Here is a 19685-nt window from a genome sequence, read left to right as displayed (position 1 = left end):
TTTTTTAATGTAGTAATTTAATTGCCAATGTGAACTTAGAAACTATGGAATTCTTTGAAAAAATAATTAAATTATAATATGGACATACTTATTTGCTGATTCGCTAATTTAATTATGACATGCATACCTAATTATACATAAAATAGACACATGGTTTTTGTACCGAACATCTATCCTTTCTAAATACTGTTTCCAGCATATCTCTAGGTAGGAAATGCAAGGCCTTAGTCCCTGGTCATGATGATCTCCCTCTCTCCTCTGCCTGAGATTATTTCCTCAAGAGCCTGTTTGTCCTTAATATGCTGGCCATTATCTTCTCTACTTACCAGTGTGCTGGTTTTAGGGACTCTTAGACTTGCCCTGTGACTGATTCATTGTCCAGCGTTTAGATTACAAGAATTTACTCAGCTAACTACAAAGAGTCCTTGTCACTGCCCCAGTTGTTTATTGTACTTTCTCTGTAGCACTACTTTGCTGTCCTATACAGTGAGTAAGGTCTTGAACTTGTTAAATGACTCCTTAACTGCTACGCTGACCACTCATCTCCAAATAATTCCTCCTTTGTGGTGGGTAGTTTTACACGTGTGCACATGCACATGCATCTACACATACATATTTATATTTATATTTATATTTACTTATATTTATATATACTTGAACTTTCAAGCCTTTGATTTCAAAGCTTCACAACTAGCTCTCCAGAAATGATATTAAGAATAAAAGCTATTCCCTTCCTTAAGCGATAAAGACAGATCCTCTCTGTTTGTTATTCTCTGTTTTATACTTCAAAATGCTGTACTCCCCTTCAGAAGACTTAGATAAGAAGTTGGTACCACTCGGGTGTGAGAATCATTTCCAGTAAAGTTTTATTTTCAGTGGGCTGAGAGTTATCGTGGGCAGGGAAGCAACAGTAAAAGGCAATTACTTAACAGTAATTGTTTGCTGAAGTATTACTTAGTGCTTGGTTATTTAGGCATAATTTATGTGTTTCCTGATAGTAGAAGAGCAAAAAGTAATAAATATGGAAGCATCACAGGATGTTGGTCACTCTTCCACCATTTAGTTGTACTGAGAATGTTAGACTAGCCACTTGCAAAATCATGTAGTCAACCCCGCTTAGGGAAAAGAACCAAGAAGGTCACCAAATAGCTTTAACTGCTTAGTATACCTGCGCTGTATAAACTAATAGAGTTCTTACCTCTCCAGTATAAAAACAAATGTAGACCTATAGCTTATAGGGAAAAAACAGCCATCATGTTGTGGCACATCAGGTTACTCTTGGATAAGGGTATCCAAGTGAAATTAAAAAAAAAAAAAACTTTATGTTTTATTTCATTATCTTTGATGTGCTCATTTTATTAATTCCATAATTCTATGCATTGCTGATGGAAATATGTGCAGTTGTCTGAATAATCTATTGAAGATATAATATATATTTTGGAGGAATGTTTAGCCAGATGAATGGATGTTTTCATGGACATAGAATGCTTTGAAAATTTTTAATTTTTTTAAGTTTATTTTAAGAGAGGATAAAGGGCGGGGGGAGAGAGAGAGAGAGAGAGAGAGAGAGAATCCCAAGCAGATTCTGCACTGCCAGCACAGAGCCAGGTGTGGGGCTCAAACCCATGAACCATGAGATGATGAGCTGGGCTGAAATCATGAGTCAGAGGCTTAACCAATTGAGCTTCCAGGTGCCCCCAAGTAGGAATAATTTTATTACCTGTATTGCGCTTCTATATTTTTGGAGCCTTTTCAGTATGATAGGCCTTTCAGTGCTGGCCCCTAGTTGAGTACTCTGTCTGCCAGCAGTGTTCCATCGGGAATGACAAGAAAATAATGGGAAGCTAGGGGATTGCAGGAAATAGGGCTATGTTGATGAAGAATAAGCTTGCCGTGAAGGTATAACAGAACTTGTCAAAGCCTGGCTGTTTTTTAGAAGTACTATTAAAACCAAGTGAGAGTGGAGATGAAAGGGCCCAGCCACCTGGAGAATTGGACAATGTGAGCAAACAAGACAGCTTGCCTCATTAGCTGGCATTTTTTATACTGGACACCAGTGTCTCAGGTACCGAGAGGATGGTAGGTGGGGGCCACAGCATCATATAGAGGAAACTACCTGGCTATACCTTTCTCTTACCATCACGTAGAGGTAACCTTCCCTTCTGTGCGACGCCACCCGATATCCTCTTGGGTACCTAAATGTGGTCATCAGTTTCATCCTGAAATTTGGTATCAAAATAGTGAATGTTCCCAGCTATTAGGATTTCAGGATAAATCTTTTATCTTAAAACTGAAATGCACAAGGTACAAGGAATAGATACATTCAGAAGCCCAAAGGAATTTTGCTCTTTGTTATCACTTTTCTCAGATTCATCTCTTTCTCCTAGACTCGGTCAAATACTCCTTTCAATACTATCCTTTCATGTCATAGGAAATCCTACTCTAACACCGACAGGGAATGAGCATTGAAAGAAGTTACCTGTCAAATAGGTATCTCCCCTACATATAATCGCTGTGAGGGGAACCACACAAACATGCAGAATGAGGGCTGAGTGTGCCCACAAAGGCTCAAAAGTGTAACTCTCTTTAGTCTTACTGACTAGATAAAACTCATCTAAGAGCTGGTTCTAAATATGCATCTCTGGAGATTTTTATTCATGGCCCAGGAATCTGTAGTTTCCAAACCTCCCATGTGTTTCTGATGTAGAACCAGGTAAGGAAACCACCATCGGATGCGTGGAGGTCCCACATTCTACTCCAGTCTCGCTGCACACTGGTTTGAAAGCTGTGACTTAAAAGGCTTAAAACAAGCATCTCAGACAAGTTGGAAGCTTTTGGCTTGCACCAGAGCTCACTCTGCAAACCTGTCATTCAGTCCTGTCAATCCCAAGGGCACCTCAAAATGTCTGACTCCTTGGGGCGCCTGGGTGGCTCAGTTGGTTAAGCATCCAACTTCAGCTCAGGTCATGATCTCCCGGTTCATGGGTTTGAGCCCCGCATCGGGCTCTGTGCAGACATCTCAGGGCCTGGAGCCTGCTTCAGATTCTGTGTCTCCCTGTCTCTCTGCCCCTCCCCTGCTTGCCCTCTGTCTCTCTCTCTCTTTCTCAAAAATAAATAAATATTAAAAAAAATTTTTTTTTTGTATCTCTGACTTCTTAGTTAATGGGTTTCCAAATTTAGCACAGAGTAGGCCCAATGGAAGAATCGTGAGGTGGCACGTGTTTCTTGTGTGCCTACCAGGTGGGAGGTGCTGTTCTCAGCACTGCGGATACAGTGACCAAGATTGGCAAGTTATACAACCTTACAGAGGTTATATTCCAATGAGAAAGATAAGGGAAGAAACAGCAGGCAAATTAATAACTAGATAATTCCTGATAGTGAGAAGTATTGTGAAGAAAGCCAAACAAATTAATGGGGTGAAGAATGATTTTGGACAGAGGCAACTCATTTAGTTCAAGAAAGACCCCCTTGTACCCATGACTGGTGGATGAAAAAGAGCCAGCCTGTGGAAATCCAAGGAAGAAAGAAACTTGGACTATTCAAGATAGCGAAGACCCACATCTAGTGAACAAGAGGCGGGGGGGTGGGATGGTGATAGACTAAAATGTTTTTATCTTAAATTGATTGCAGCATAGAATGGGTTAAGATAGCATGCTCCTGATTTCCTGTTTGCTGATATATTCATTCTGTGAACTTCTTCGTGTTTGAGAAATAACTACATCATGTTCATCATTTAAGCATAAAATTGTAAAAAATTAAATATATACATGTATAAATACATAAAATATCAACGATATTATAACATGATGATTGACAGCAAAAGCTTTGAATTAGGCAGATCCAGACTTTAAACCCTGAATCATCCATATGTAATAGTGATCTTGCTTAACCACATAACCTCTCTTAGCCACACTGTTTCCTCATCTGTATAATGGGGATAATATTTACTTTTTAGGGCTTTGAAAGAAGTAAGTGAAATACTGAGTAATGAGTAAGTAAGTAGTTTTTAAAACGAGAGACTACATAGCTCCTTCAAGAAATTTGGTTTAAAGGAAAATGTGAGAAAGTTAAATATTATTTCCCAGTGTTTTTTGTACTATTTTACAGTGTTTTTTCCTTTTTCCAATTTTTTTCACTTTAACATTTGACATCAGAGTACATCTTACAAACAAAATGTTCTTTTATAATTTAAATTTAAATGGGAGGGTTTTTTTTTCTTTCGTAGTGGTACATAAATTAATGGGGTTATAATTGATGCCATTTTAGATTCCGTGAAATACAGTTTTTATGATACATATCAACTTTCTTTTTCTTCAGGAGGTAATGACATGTAGCGATTCAGACCTCAGTTTTATAGAGATAATACCAAACCTCTCTGTGCCTTGTCTCTTATCTGCAAAAGGGAGAACTTCCCCCATGACATTCTTAGTGTTAAATTAGAAAATGTGCATAAACTTTTAGCACAGTGTGTGGTGCAGCATTCTTGAGTGCACAAGCCTACTTGTCACTTTTGTTATTATCTTCATTTTGGCAGTTAATCTGTGAATTGCTAGACCTGGATGCTGGAACCGGGTCTGCCACTAATTAACTTTGCAATCTGTGTCTCGCTTTCCTGTTTTGCAAAAGAAGGTTTCCGCAAAGATGAGCTCTATTTTCCTTCTGACTGTCACATTTTGTAATTTTTCAAATCTCATCCCGAATCATAATGTGACCATAAAATGAATTTTCTTTGTTTCTTTCAGTTTGTGGGGACATCCATGGACAATTCTTTGATTTGATGAAGCTTTTTGAAGTGGGGGGATCTCCTGCCAACACTCGCTACCTCTTCTTAGGGGACTATGTTGACAGAGGGTACTTCAGTATCGAAGTAAGTCTATATCATTTCTTCGTAGCTATTCAGAAATGGATCAACAATATCTTAGCAAACTAAAAGTGGTAAATGTTATTTGTTTAAGAAAATTATTGGTCTATGATAGAACTTTAATACCCTCAATTCTTGGGATATTTACATATTCTGTTTTCTGTTGATTCCCATATGCTTTTTAGTGCATAGAGATACATATTTTATGTGTGTGTGTGTGTGTGTGTGTGTGTGTGTGTGTGTGTGTACACCTTTTATTATATATATGCTTTTATATATTTGGAACAATTACATCACATTTTACATTAGATAATTCTATTTCCTGTTGACAGAACTAATCAAAGTTGATTAAAGAAGCAGGAATGTGTTTGCCTGGTTATGCCTTATAAATTGTGAGGCAGTAGCTTACCTTTGTAAATTGATAGCCAGGTGCATGTGTCTCTGTGTCTGTTATATGTGAGTAGGCGTGAATACACTCCCAGCCCTGTATTTTGTCTTTGTTGGCATCTGTCATCCAACGAGGGTAATTTATTAAACTCATTAATTAGAACAAAACAGGTAACTTTTGAGTAGAGGTTCTTCCTCAGCCTCCCTCCTGCATCTGCTTCGGGTAAGTAGAAATTACATTCCAAATACAGGCAACAGCCTGGCTTTATTCACTTGTTTGTTTTTCTTGGTGCTTAATATGGTGTCTCAAACACAGAAAGGGTTCATCAAATATTCATTACAATAAATGATTTGAAATAAGGATGAATGTTAAGAAGCAGAGCTCATGAGATAGTAGTACCTGACATTATATGTGCTCTCAGAAAAAAAAAATAAGGAAACAATGTTTAAAAGGAAAGCAATTATTCTTAATGCAGAGAGAAATCAACTTTATAGAAGTCTCACATCAACATCATGTATTCATAATAATCATATAAAAGAAGATTCATTCTAGGTTTTTAAATTTTCTTCATAATACTGTATTTACTATAAGAATATATTTTAATTTTTTTTAATGGTTATTTATTTTTGAGAGAGAGAGAGACAGACAGAGAGCAGAGGAAGGGCAAAGAGAGGGAGACACAGAATCTGAAGCAGGGTCCAGACTCTGAGCTGTCAGCACAGAGCCTGACGCAGGGCTTGAACTCACGGACCTGAGCTGAAGTCAGAGGCTTAACTGACTTAGCCATCCAGGTGCCCCTACTATCGAAATATTTAATGTCAAAGAACACATCACTCTTAAACAGCTTTTGTTTTTAAGACTGTCATACAAATTTTATGTTTTGATTATTCGATTTACCTTCAGTTGTTGAGTCTATATATGCAGAGAGAGAAACTATAGTCATTGTCTATATATATTATAAAAGTATATATCATCTTTTCACCAATATTTAACCCTTTCTGTATCTAAGGATCATACATTTCTTAATTATTCATGATGATGAGGGAAGAAGGGATGGTTTGGGTATATAAATCCAAAAGGAGAAAGTAAATTTTCGGTATTTCTTCCACTTGGTAAACAAGCATGGTATTATTGAACATAAAATGTCTATGCACTATAATCAGAACTATGGAGAATTTAAAGAACTGCATATCCTTGCTCTCTAGAAACCTAAATCTATTAGGAAAAAAGAACTATAAAAAGCTACATAGCATCAGAAGCCTAGAAGAGGCAGTTATCCAGGATTCCATTATTTGAATTGATTATTTAAATCTTGTGATAAAAGAAGTACAGAAAATGATTGTCATTGGAATTTAGAAAAGTGGGACAATTTTGTAAGTAGACATGACTGGGGAAGACTGAATCAAAGAAGTCAGATTAACTAGGAAGGAAATTGAAGCAAGAAAAGTCCAGGGGGAGAAATGAGTCAACTTCGTAAGTCTCATTCATGGGCTGACTTGACCAACTTGTTAGGGAATGGTGATTGAATATAAATTTTGTGAGACTTTCCTATCACATTAGGGCTGGTATCTGCCAAGAGAAAACAACAACAGCAAACCTATAAAACAGTGGCTTGAACAAGATTATTTCTCTCTCCATTAAAAGCCCACAGATGGGAATACCCAACTGGTGTGACCCAGCATGGTGCCAGGGCCCAGGTTCTTTCTGCCTCATTGCTCTGATGGGTGTAGGGTGCCTGGGCTCATTCCAAAGACTATCTTGTCACCCAAGACAGCTACACCAGCTTCAACCATCGTCTGCCATGTTACATTCAGCCAGAAGGAAAAGGAAAAGAGAAGGGCATGTCTTCTTATCTAAGGATGTTTCCCAAAAGTGGCACAATTACTTTGACTTGCATCCCATGGGCCCAGATTTGTTACTATGGCCATAGGTGATTTCAATATGGAGCTAAGTTTGAGAAAAACTGCGATAGGCAGAAAACAGAAATGGGAGGTAACATGTTTCTTCTACTTCGCTTAAATTGTGATTGTGTGAAAGCCTTTAGAGGCTTCAAAAAATTATTTGAGTGACTCTTAAATTCATCTTACTCATTTAATATGTAAAGTGCTCCTATGTAAGATTCTGAGGATGAATGGAATAGGTGTTCTACCTTCCTTGAAGCTCATCTTCTTAGGGAAAGCTCAAGTCCGTCCTGTTGGGAGTGAGGTATTTTTATTGGCCAAATGATGGAGTGCTATGTTGGACAGATTTTTTTAATATCATAATATTTGTGATTTTTAATGACTTAATTTGTCATCTTCTAAAATTTAATCACAGAATTAATACTGTTTCCTGTTCCCTTACTAATAAAGATAAAGCGCTACAGCGTATGTTGCTTAAGTAACAGTTGACGTGTTTGGGCTTCTTCTTTGTCTCACCAACTCCGTCTTCAGATAATATTATTTCTTAATCTTGTTGGTGTGTATTTACCTTTGAATTTTTACTCAACGAGTTCAGGCTTCGGTATCTCTGGCCTCAAATTACTTGAAATTTCCTAAACTCTCCCTAATTAGAGCTACTTAGAACTCTGCTTCTTTAAATTAAAGAACTTGAGAAGCAGTAATCACTAGCTTGCTCTTCATCAGATTTCTTTTTAGTCTACAGTTAATCTAGATATTTGAACTATGAAAGTTGTGATATTTTGTATAATATGCACCTTCTGAAATTCAAGCAAAGGATCAAAGTATCAATCCAGATGTTGGTGGCATAGCAAATGTAAGTAAGTATCAGGTCATTTGAAAGTTCTAAGATCCATATACCAGAGTTCCTGTCTTCATAAACAGCTCTTTAATTAAACTCTAAGTGTCTTAGAGTACAGCTCCAGGGACTTGCCACAGGCATACAGAAATAACAAAAATCTGAAGGCCTCATCTATGAAAATGATCCATTTTTATTAGACTGTGACCTTTGAGGGGTTTGGGGGATGGCTCAGTGATATCACCACATTTAAAATAGAACAGACATTTCTATAAAATGTGTTTACTGAGAACCCTTTGGGGTTCTTAACTGTGGATTAAGGAAGCTGACATTGTTTGCATGCTGAAATGCTATTGTTTACCCCGTATACGTGATCTCATTTATTCCTCACTGCTCTGCAAGGAGTATGTAAATGTGTTCCTCTTGTGTATGTGAAAACCAAAGCTCAGAGAGAGTCACACACAGTAAATGACAGTGCTGGGGTTAGAAATCTGTGCTCTTTCGGGGCATCTGGGTGGCTCGATCGGTTAGGCGTCTGACTTCGGCCAGCTTGTGAGTTCGATACCCGCATCAGGCTCTGTGCCGACAGCTCAGAGCCTAGAGCCTACTTCCAATTCTGTGTCTCCCTCTCTCGCTCTGCCCCTCCCTCCCTCATGCCCTTTCTCTCTCTCTCTCTGTCTCTCTCAAAAACAAATAAACATTAAAAAAAAAAAAAAAGAAATTTGTGCTCTTTCCACTACACCCCATGCCTTGGCCATATCCGCTGAGCAAACCACAGTAATGCAGACACTGATACAGACTTTCTTATTCGCTCATACATGCACAAGCGTGAACACACAGCCCTCTCCCCCACGTCTAAAATCTGAAGGTTACATCATTGATTATAAAATACTCTCTTTGAGCACGACACTGCTGGTTTAAGAAAATTCCTACAACAAGAGCTCAGTTTTCCAGCGCGTACTATCCTAACAGCTTTCAAAAGGTTCTTGATGCATCTCAATAATTCAGGACTCCCCTGCAGGTATTCTTTTTGACTGTCCTCCCGGCAAAGAGGAGCCACTTATGTTTAATCTTACCAAATCACCTTTGAAGAGGGGGTTCGGATTTCATACAGTCTCTGCCGGGTAGTATTTTCAGGTACTAGGTTATAATAAGCTGTGGACAGTACATGGAGTTCATTTTCTGCACCCCTCCCCATCCCTTCCCACCACCTTCTCTTTCTGCCAAGATTAGAAATCGTTCCCCACAAAGTTAGCCCAAATAAAACAAGCATGTTTTTGAGGAGCGATGAAAGAGATCATTTTATTTGGGGTAATAATTCGTCCCCTACCAAACATCATCCTCTGTGTGGTGATTGCATTATGCTCCCGCACGTCTCTGATCAGGCATACGTGCATACGGAGGTCCACGTCTGAGTGCGTGCGTCTGAGAATGCAGAGAAAAACTCAGAACTGCAGACGGAGGCACACACAGCTGTTTTCTTCTAGTGGCTTCCTCAGGTTCCTGCTCTCGCCATTCTGCACTGCACGGCCTGGCAGTGGGCTCTGTAGTGGGCTAGCCCCTCCCGCTGTACTTACATCCAGGTCTCAGCCCGGGCCTCAAACACATGTAAGCGTGAAGAGCTGTTGTGTTTATTCGCTATGAACTCCCAGGCTTAAATGAACCACAGCAAGGCAGGCAATGTTCTGCGCTTCTGCCTGAGACTAACAAGGGAACGGGACAGCAAGGGATGTCAGGTGACAGAGTGATGCCACAGACACGAGGAAGGAATTGTCTGCTGTCTCCCTGCCACGATGGCCTTTGTAGTGCATTGCTATTACTCTGCTGCTTCTCTGCATGCTTGTCAGAGGAGGCAAAGAATGCCTGAGAGGCGGTGCGTTTGACATTCCGGGAGTTTGGATCTTCTCCCAACCAATATACATCCTTCGCTTCATTGTCCTGTGACTGAGAGACATCCCTTCTGATTGGTGCGTATCCCAGCTTGGGTAATTCTTTTCGAAGGCTGGTTGATAGAGATCTGGAGCCATAGATTTTCTTTTTCGCTTCCTCCCTCTTTTCCCTCTTTCTCGACTTCCCTGTGCCAGTTTTCAAGAAGACTCCTCATTAAAAAAAAAAGGCACACAATACAGACTAAATCATTGCACTGCTGTTATCAGTGAACCAGTGAAACTAATGAAGAAAATGATATTCTTAGCACAGTGATATCCTTAGCGCTGGTGCATTGGGAAAGATGGATAAGTTAAACAGGTGAAAACCAGGTCTGTGATGGAAATGAATAAAAATATAGAGGAGGCTCAGTGTTTCGTTTTTAAAAGCTAATTTTAAGTTTTTAAAGTTTTAAGTATTTAAAGCTAAATTTACAAGCTAATTGTAAATATTTGTTTAATTGCTCAGGGTAGCACTGGAAAGACGGTGAAGGTCCACTTGTGAGTTATTAGTGCAATGAATTTACATGTCACAATGAGGAAAGGCCAGTGAAACTTGCATCTCTGTTTCCACCATAACCGGTTACTTCAGCGAAAATCTTATTCAAATTTGCCACCTCATACCACGTATATGAAAATAACCAATTATTTAACGAATTTGCGTTTCATTTGCTTTTTGATTGTGATAATTTTTTTTTTAAGTTTATGTATTTATTTTGAAAGAGAGAAAGTGGGAGTTAGGAGAGGCGGAGAGAGAGAGAGAGAGAGAGAGAGAGAGAGAGAGAATCCCAAGTAGGCTCTGCACTGTAAGAGCACAGAGCCCGACAAGGGGCTCATACCATGGACCATGAGCTCATGACCTGAGCCACAGTCCGAGGCTTAACCAACTGATCCACCCCGGCACGCCGATTGTGATCATTTTTTGTTAAAGAGATTTTCCCTTTTAAAAATCATGTCAGGTTATGATTTTGCTGAAGATCGACAGGTTTCCAGAACGTTTAGATGGTAGAATGGTGGCCAGCAAGACAGTGTTGTGCTTGGCAGTGCTCTCCCACCAGATGTTGAGGGCGAAGGCTGGCAGGGCTCCACTCTCCAATCCACTCTTGCCCTTTCATTTACCATGCCACTTCTTCCATATTGGCTGCATTTGTGGTTTTATTCAGCGTTTGAGAAGATATTTTATTCTTGCCACAGGGGAGAAGGACATAAAATGTGAAAACAGGATTCTTATTGTTAGGGTATGTTGAGCCAAGAATTTGGAAATTGAGTTATGTTTTCTTTCTTTCTTTTTCTTTCTCCCTTTCTTTTCTCTTTTTTCCTCTCCTTTCTTTTCTTCCCTCCTTCCCTCCCTTCTGTGTCCCTGTCTTCCTTCTCTTTTATAGGAAAGGAACTAGTATTTCTTAAACTCCTACTGTATACTAAGTACTTTATATCCATTAAATAATAAGGCATTTTAAATGTGGATTGAATCACTGAAAAGGTCAATAAGTATGATAAATGTATCATTAAATATTCCCGTATGGTTCTTTGAGGTTTCAGTTATGAAAAAGCTACAGAAATTAAAACTAGAGTCGATAAAGCTGTGCGCTAGTTTCAGAACGAGATTTTTAACAGTCGGCAGAGGAGAAAACGTGGGTCCTCAAATGTGATTCCTCTAGCACTTGACTGGGGTTAGAAAATTGTGTTTTAGATTTTAGTTGGGAAAATAATAGCTTTGCTTTAGGATTCTCACAGGCAAAGCTAATCTGAAGAGTTCACTGTTGTGGTTCCATTTCCAAAAGGATATTGACTAGGAGGAGGCCCAAGGGAGCCTTCTGTGTGCTGAAATGTAACTGGATTTGGTTAGTAGTTTCATAAGAGTTTACATATATAAAAACCCATTGACTGGTATATTTAAAATATGTGCACTTCACTGCGTATAAGTTATACTTTAGTAAAAACAACAATAACAGCAAGAAAATCTTTTCTAAAAGTGGCTGTGGTATGGCCAAAACATATGCTTTTTCTCAGTATATAAATATAATACGTTAGATACAACAATTTTAATAAGTAAATATAATTTGCAAAAGACTTTACGTTCCCATCCTATTCCAAACTAGAAATCCAAAGTTAACAACCAGTATGAAAGTGTGTGTGTGTGTGTGTGTGTGTGTGTGTGTGTGTATTTCTTTAATATTAAGGTTCAACTTTATAAAGTTTAAATTAGGAATAGTTATCTCATTGACATTAATAATGGTTTATAAATATCTTCTCTGAAATGTGAGACAAGTTCGAGTAATACAAACTCCTTTTATAAAAGCATGTACGTGTACCTCTACAGCCAGATACACAGCGATCAGAGCCTCCTTGAACCACCATACTGCTCACTGAGGATAACAGGGAATATGCACCATCGACAGACCATCATGACTTAAGGATCACTTGTAGAGACCGTCTGGTCAGCTGTTCAGAAATAGCAATATCATTTGTCATGTGAACTTCAGCTAATAGCTATAATTAGAAAATGATAATTAGAAAATTAATTAAGGTATCATATACATAAAATTTGATGTCAACTCATTATTTTTGTTTACTTCAATCATAATTACACAGTTGGAAACAATATCTTGAAAAACACAGTAATACATACTTGCTTTGATAATTAGTATTTTCTCCAAGACTTGGGCTGTATATTCAAACGTAATTATTTCCATTCATTTAATAAATCATCATATAAGCTGACAGAGGTGATTGTTCTTCACAGGTATCACAACAAATGAATCACCAGTAGCTTTTCCCAGTGGACATACTCTGGCATATTTACTATATGTTGGAAAGTTCTTTATAAAAAGGAAAATACTGTATGTTTTTTGGTTTCAGACTTAACTAATCAGACTCAGACTTGCCTCCATATTTTTGTGGTTTTGTATCTTTTTGACTCACTTTTAGAACATAAACTTAATGAGGATAAAAAAGCATACTTGTTTTTGAAGAGTGGTTTTCTCTTCCCTATGGGTTCTTGATGAATGCCAGTGGAGGATAATGAAATTGATGTTAGTACTTGAGTATCTCAATTATCTTAATGCACATTTCAGGATGACTATGTCAATGTTGGTTTATTCCAAACCTGGTGAATTCAAAGTAGACCTTTATTTTTACATAAACTGCAATACCCAAGTAACTAATTTGAAAGTTGTAAGATATATGAAATGTTTCCCTTAGTTATTAGCAGCATGTGTAGTGAGATTCCCTGGCCTTCAGTTTAATTATATTTACATACAAAACAAACAAACAAACAAACCAAAAACTTAAGGCTTTGTATACCAAAGGCACTGAAATAAAAGACAAGGTGATAAGGGAGAAGAAGGCTAGTGAAGAAGAGAACATAATTGAAAGTGGAGACCCAATCCCAATCAACCTGAACCTGATATTGTTTAGTACTAAATTTTGTCCTGCCTTTCCTTCCCAATTCTTCCATTTCTGTTACCTGATTTAATTTTTTTTTTTTTATAAAGAGAGGTGTCTTTATTTATTGATTGCTAATTATGTTTCTTCTCATACTTTTACACTGGTACATTTTTAGGATATCTTCATTCAGGCTTCTTCCAATAGACCCTGTAAAGTCCATTGTTTTCTTGTGGTACATAGATTCCCAGTGCATGTATGTATTTTAGTTATAGACGAGCCTTGGCTTTGTACTAAAGTGATGTTTTCTATTTGATTTTTAATATCCTCCTTAATAAGGCCTAGCCTTGTGGGGTCTTCCAGTCACAGTAGCACATCAGTTCATGTCTTCGTGCTATGTGAGCAATGGGGTGCTTAAGTGTAACAGGGAAATATTTATTTTTATGTTATTCTTATTTTTTCAGTGTGTGCTGTATTTGTGGGCCTTGAAAATTCTTTACCCCAAAACACTGTTTTTACTTCGTGGAAATCATGAATGTAGACATCTAACAGAGTATTTCACATTTAAACAAGAATGTAAGTATACTTCAAGCTTCTTCCATTAACACCATTTGTGCTAAATCGTCATTTTAACCCACACTGGGAGCACATGATAATATGATCCATTGCTTAAAAGCCAGAAACTTAAAAAATGACACTATTTTATTTGATGTTATTCTGTATCTCTTTCTAAGCATGGATCATGAAGAGAACTCAGAATTTATTTTTATATTATAAATTTTCTATAAAGTGACCTAAAATTTTGAGTTACTATTTGATGTGACTTGTCCTAAGAAACAATCATTAACTTAGTTTTTTTTAAAAAGCCAGAATACTACAATTCGGGGAAAGAATTTTACCCTTTCATCTCAAATCACTCAAGAAAAACAGATGGAGGAAAATTCAACTGAGCTTCTTTTTGGACTCAATAAATTTACTAGCCTCTAGTGGATTTGACCAAATTAAAGATGACGTCTTCCTTTAGACATAAATACTAGGAGTGAGGACTACTTTGCATAAATTTTATTTTCCTCCTGTCTTTAATTTTCCCTATTGTCTAGTGAAACAAATTTCTCTCTGTCATTTAGGCTCATTTTCAATGGAGTACAGAGACTTCTTTCAAAACATTAGACATAAGTCAACAAGGGAAAAGCAGCGTGCAGTGACACATAAACAACTTTAGGAGATTTCTTGCCATCTCCTTTTCTCTAAGATCACTCAGAAAACTTAACCAGCTTTCTGGCCACGTTTCTGTTGGTCTCCTAGTTTTTGTATATGTAATTTTGAGCTACATCTGCAGATGAACAGTGAGGATGTATACAAAAGTTCTCTCCTCTGCTGTATAAAAAGTTACTACAAACTTAAAATGTGGATGAACGACAAAAATTTACAACAGTAGATATAAAGATTAACACAGCTATTCTCTGCCTTTCCAAAGGGTGTCTTATGTCACTTTGCTTTCATGAAAGACGTACAATAGTACTTGCTATTGCTAACCAAAAGAAACCCAAGGAGAATTTTTGCTTTTAGGAGGAAAGGTGAAAAACAAAAATAGGGTTCAATGTTAAATTTGCAGCAAGCAGTTAACAGAGGCAGTGCTCACCCTGAGCAATGAGTGGTCCCGCCAAGCCCCTTCCCTGGGAACTACACTCAGCCCCACACCTTCACGCCGCCATAGCTTTGAACTGTGTCTGTGAGCCTCTGTACTTTATCTCCATTTATTTTGTGCATCCGTTACAAGTAGTGTCTGAACATATCAGAAAAGCCTAAGAGGTTATTTTTTTGGACCTGGGAATGCTCAAAAATGCTTCTATGTGAATTAATGATAATTGCTTCTTTGCTTTACTCCATTTCAGCTTACACAAGGTTTCGTAGTAACATTACACTTTCCCATAGTGGGTAAAACCTGCGATAACATGTCTTCACGACGTCTTGTTTAATCACATTTTGGAACTTTGCTGTGTGTAGTTATATGCTCATAGTATGATTCTAGGAAGGAAGCATTAAAAAACGATTTCAGTGAAATGATCCTAGCTATGAAATCCTGAGAGTCAAGTATTTGTTTTTAAATCATGTCTTAAAAGGTAAAATAAAGTATTCAGAACGCGTATATGATGCCTGTATGGATGCCTTTGACTGCCTGCCCCTGGCTGCCCTGATGAACCAACAGTTCCTGTGTGTACACGGCGGTTTGTCTCCAGAGATTAACACTTTAGATGATATCAGAAAAGTAAGTTCTGTTATTTCCAAGACTCATCATTCTGCATGCTTCATTAAGAAATAGAAGACCTGAATTTCCCTGTCGTTTTCACTAACTTTATCCTTTCAAATTCAAGTGATTTAAAGTGACCATGAATCTCTTCTTTGTACTCACTTTTATTTAGAAAGGGAAATATATTTATACTTGGAAGAGTTTTTATCTCAAAAACCTCAGGGTTCATTTTACCATGTGATGTGTCATTGAAATGTATAATATTTGATTGCCAAAAATATATATGCCTTTTCATTTCCCTTTGGCTCGTTTCAAGCAACCCATTATATATTCATAGTATATTATAGCTAGAAAATGTTCCTTTGCTCTTGGGAAAAATCACAACTTGACCTTTAAAAATGTGTCTATATCATCATTTTTTTTTTGAAAATCTACTCTTTTCACAACTTCAAACTTTAAAATAACAGTCTAACAAAGGTGATGATGATATTCCATTGGTTGTATTGAGTAATGAGGTGAAAGTTGATTTTTTGAGGTATTTTTTAGTTGAAATTGGCTATTAATGTTGTTTTAGCCAGCGAAAAGATTAGTTAGATTGAATATGAAAGTATCTTTGTCTTGAGAATATGTAGTAATATGAGATAATATGAGATCCTTTTATGTAGTGGAAGAGACAATCTTTTAATCAACATGGAGCATTGGTATTTGCGCTCTGTTTAAAGTATGATAAAGACGTGACACTGAATCGTAGTCATGAAATTCAAGGAGAGAGTGGTTCACTTTCTGCATGGGTTCTTTAATCTGGTAGACGTGTGCAATATTAACTAAACTTCTTATCATAAATTAAGTAAAATTTAAAGCTATCGCCCACTATCCCCAAAACTTACTTTCTGCCATATTTCAGATATTCTGTTCAATTTTCATATACATCATTAAGTTCTAACATTAGCCATAAAAAGATTCTTAGGTTTTCCTTTTGCCCTATGTCAGTTACAGTTTCCACCACACTTAACTTTACTTAATTAATTTTATAATTATTTATTCTTAGGGTTTTAGAATGCACTCCGTAACTTTTCCAGAATAATTTCTGTATTCTGGTTGCCTTATCAAAACTTCAGCTGGGAATTCATAGTAATCAGAAAGACTCCCCTTCTTTGCTGTTCTACGCCTGTAATAAGTTCTTTTTTCTTAGAAAGAAATTCTGTATTTTCACAAGCGTTATTTTTCTTGGATGAATTGTTCCAAAAGCATAAATTATTTAAGTCTCTTAAACAAGTCTAAATTTGCAATGAATATTTTATGGATAACATAATGGTTGAAATATGGTGGGTCTTGGCTTATTGAAGTTTTTCATTGAGTGTTGAAATTTTGAGATATTGCTTCATTCTTTTTAGGTATTAGTAAAAAATGGTGTGTAGCAAAACCATTATTTACATCACCTTTTATGTCTCAGGAAAAAGAATGTGATCGGCTGCCAAGCTTATATATCCCCCTTTCCCTGTGGGTTTTTGAAAAAATATTAAAGTATTGAATATGAAGAATATCAGTTTTTAATAGGTTTTCATAGCTGTTTTATGCTTTTTTTTTTCAAGAGACTGTATAATATCTGCTAACCTCACCAAAGATTCTCTAATTGCAGTTAAATCAGAATAAACTACAGGAAAGTGACAGTGTTCTAAAATTGTTGGTGAGGTGTCATTTCCAGTTATTATATTGCTCTTACTTTCTAAATACACCTTTTTAAACTGAAATATGACCTTGCTGAACATTTATAGCTGGAAAATGGATTTCATATGAGGGTTTTGGTGAAACTATAAAGCTTGGAACTGTGAGCTGAAGAACGACCAGCTAAATTTGGGTTTATTTTACTGCTTATCATTCCTCTTGGTTTGTACCTACTAAGATAAACTACAGCTGGCTTGTACTTTAATTCGAAACGTAGATAGCCCCTAATAGTGACTGTCCAGAATGTCATATAACAAGTGGCTGCTCTTAAAATGAAAGCCGTTTGTTCTCAAAGTCATATTGTGAGATATAAAAACCGTAAGTTGTTCTCCATCCAGCTTTCTAAATCACTGTTTAGTGGAGGCAGTAATAGAGATTTGCCCAAAGGTAAAACAAAATAAAAGCTCCTCCTCAAGAAATGAAACACGGAGTCACATCAACTGGTAGTGACTGAAATACTGAGATAGATCAAATAAGTAAGGAAGAGGGAAAGAAAAAATACAAAGTAAACCAGGAGACAGGAAAAAAGGATCAAAGAGTAGGAACTAAGGAGGAGACAAGAGGGAGATGAAGAGATTAAGGCAGACAACAGATAGACTCCTCAGAAGGAAAGAGGGCAAACTGGAGAGAGATGAAGTGTGGACAGAGGGGGAGGAAGGAAGGCAGGAAAGCCAACAGGAAGAGAGGGAGCGGGCAGTTCACCAAGCACTGTGCTGGGGAGGAAGTCAGGGACCACAAAAACACTTGTATTTTCTGGATTCCAAGCGTCCAAAGATTAGTATTTTGCTCTCTGTCTTCTATTTTTCTTAGTTAGACCGATTCAAAGAACCACCTGCTTACGGACCTATGTGTGATATCCTGTGGTCAGACCCCCTGGAGGATTTTGGAAATGAGAAGACTCAGGAACATTTCACTCACAACACAGTCAGGGGGTGTTCGTACTTCTACAGGTGAGGATGGACGGTTCGCTTTCTGGAGCACATCTGGTTCATAAATGTTCTCATTTATCAGTTCGTTCTCATTTATCAGTCTGATGTGTTTATGATGTTTATATCACTTCTCTAGGAAACGAGGATAAATGAAAGCATCACTTTGCAAGCTTGGTTCAAGTGGATTCTTAGCACTTGTAAAAAAGATAGATAAATAAATAATAAAAAAAACAAATAAATAAAACATTTCTGTGAATACACTGATATAATACCTGTGAAGAATAGAAAAGCCGTAAAAGAAGCATGTGGTGGGGAGGGGTGCTTGAATGGCTCAGTTGGTTGAGCATTCGACTCTTGATTTCGGTTCAGGTCATGATCTCAGGGTCATAGGATTGTGCCCCATGTCAGACTCAGCACTGAGCGTGAAGCCTGCTTAAGATTCTCTCTCCTCTCTCTCTGTCTTCTCCTGGCTCTGGGTGTCTCGTGCATTCTTTAAAAAAAAAAAAAGAAGAAGAAGCATAAGCATGTGATATCCGGGTGGCGAGGTAGTACCATTTGGTAGAAAATTTGTTCTGTTTCAAAGAGTGTAGAAAAAATTCCAATGCCAGCCTTCATCTTCCTCTCAACAATATAGTCACTTCAAACATTTTTTACCACTTTTCATAACTTAAATCAGGGAAACAACTTTTAAATCTGTTAATTAAATTATATTGACGTTATTCTTACATTTTCTTAAGTTTATTACACTTCCTGGATAAATTAAAATTAGCAGCTCAGTATATAGGTACCATAGTAAATTTATTTTTAGCACTTTCACAAGCCACTTTGAAAGATTGTTACAATAATTTTTATATTTGCCAGCGTAGGGGGATTTGCCCATTTCCTAACATTTCAGAGCACTTCAGAGAGAAATCGGCAACACAGCCGGGTTTTTGGGTCCTTGCGATTTTCCTGACATTTCACCTCAGTTGTGGCCTCTGCATTTGACTCCCCTCAGCTTCACTGGGTTCTCTTAGCATCCGATATACAGTTTATGTGACAGGAGCCAGAGAGACAGGAGAAGGAGGTTACGGAGAAACCGAGAATGTTAAATTCTATAATACACAGTCTTTAACCAAAACAAAACTTACAGACCAAACGTGATGTGCACTGAAGTTTATGCTCAATTCCAGCCCTGGAAGTTAAGCAGATGAGAAGGCTTGTGAGAAAGAACTGAAACATGTCTTCTGTCTGGAAACTAAGCAGACAGCATCCTTCCACATAACATCGATCAGAGTTTGTTCAGCGGTAGAGCATTTTGCTTCACGCCTTAAGTTTTCCTTACCGGGGGGGGGGGTGGGGGGGGGTGGGGGTGGGGGGGGTGGGGGGGGGTGGGGGGGGGTGGGGAAAGCTTCCTTTTACTCCTCTGTTGAAGTGATTGAGAAGTGAGTTTGTGAACAGAAGGTCTTGCGCACTGTAAAACAGCCTTCACAGAATACTTTTTTGT

The 19685-nt window shown here is 37.6% G+C and overlaps 1 protein-coding gene across 7 annotated transcripts in view; it reads left to right on the top strand.

Moving 5' to 3' along the window:
- The window catches only part of PPP3CA (protein phosphatase 3 catalytic subunit alpha), a 325951-nt gene that overhangs the window by 240835 nt on the left and 65431 nt on the right, over positions 1-19685 (top strand). For all 7 annotated transcript variants that reach the window (XM_060654552.3, XM_060654549.3, XM_060654548.3 and 4 more), the window contains 4 exons: positions 4743-4867; positions 13759-13870; positions 15418-15563; positions 18081-18220. In XM_060654552.3, the coding sequence (XP_060510535.1) occupies positions 4743-4867; positions 13759-13870; positions 15418-15563; positions 18081-18220 (523 nt within the window). The remainder of the gene's footprint in view (positions 1-4742; positions 4868-13758; positions 13871-15417; positions 15564-18080; positions 18221-19685) is intronic.

This window comes from Panthera onca, chromosome B1 (assembly GCF_046562875.1).
Source record: "Panthera onca isolate mPanOnc1 chromosome B1, mPanOnc1 haplotype 2, whole genome shotgun sequence".
Lineage (NCBI taxonomy): Eukaryota > Metazoa > Chordata > Mammalia > Carnivora > Felidae > Panthera > Panthera onca.
The sequence above is the reverse complement of the archived record's forward strand: the minus strand, read 5'-3'. Positions and strand labels throughout refer to the sequence as shown.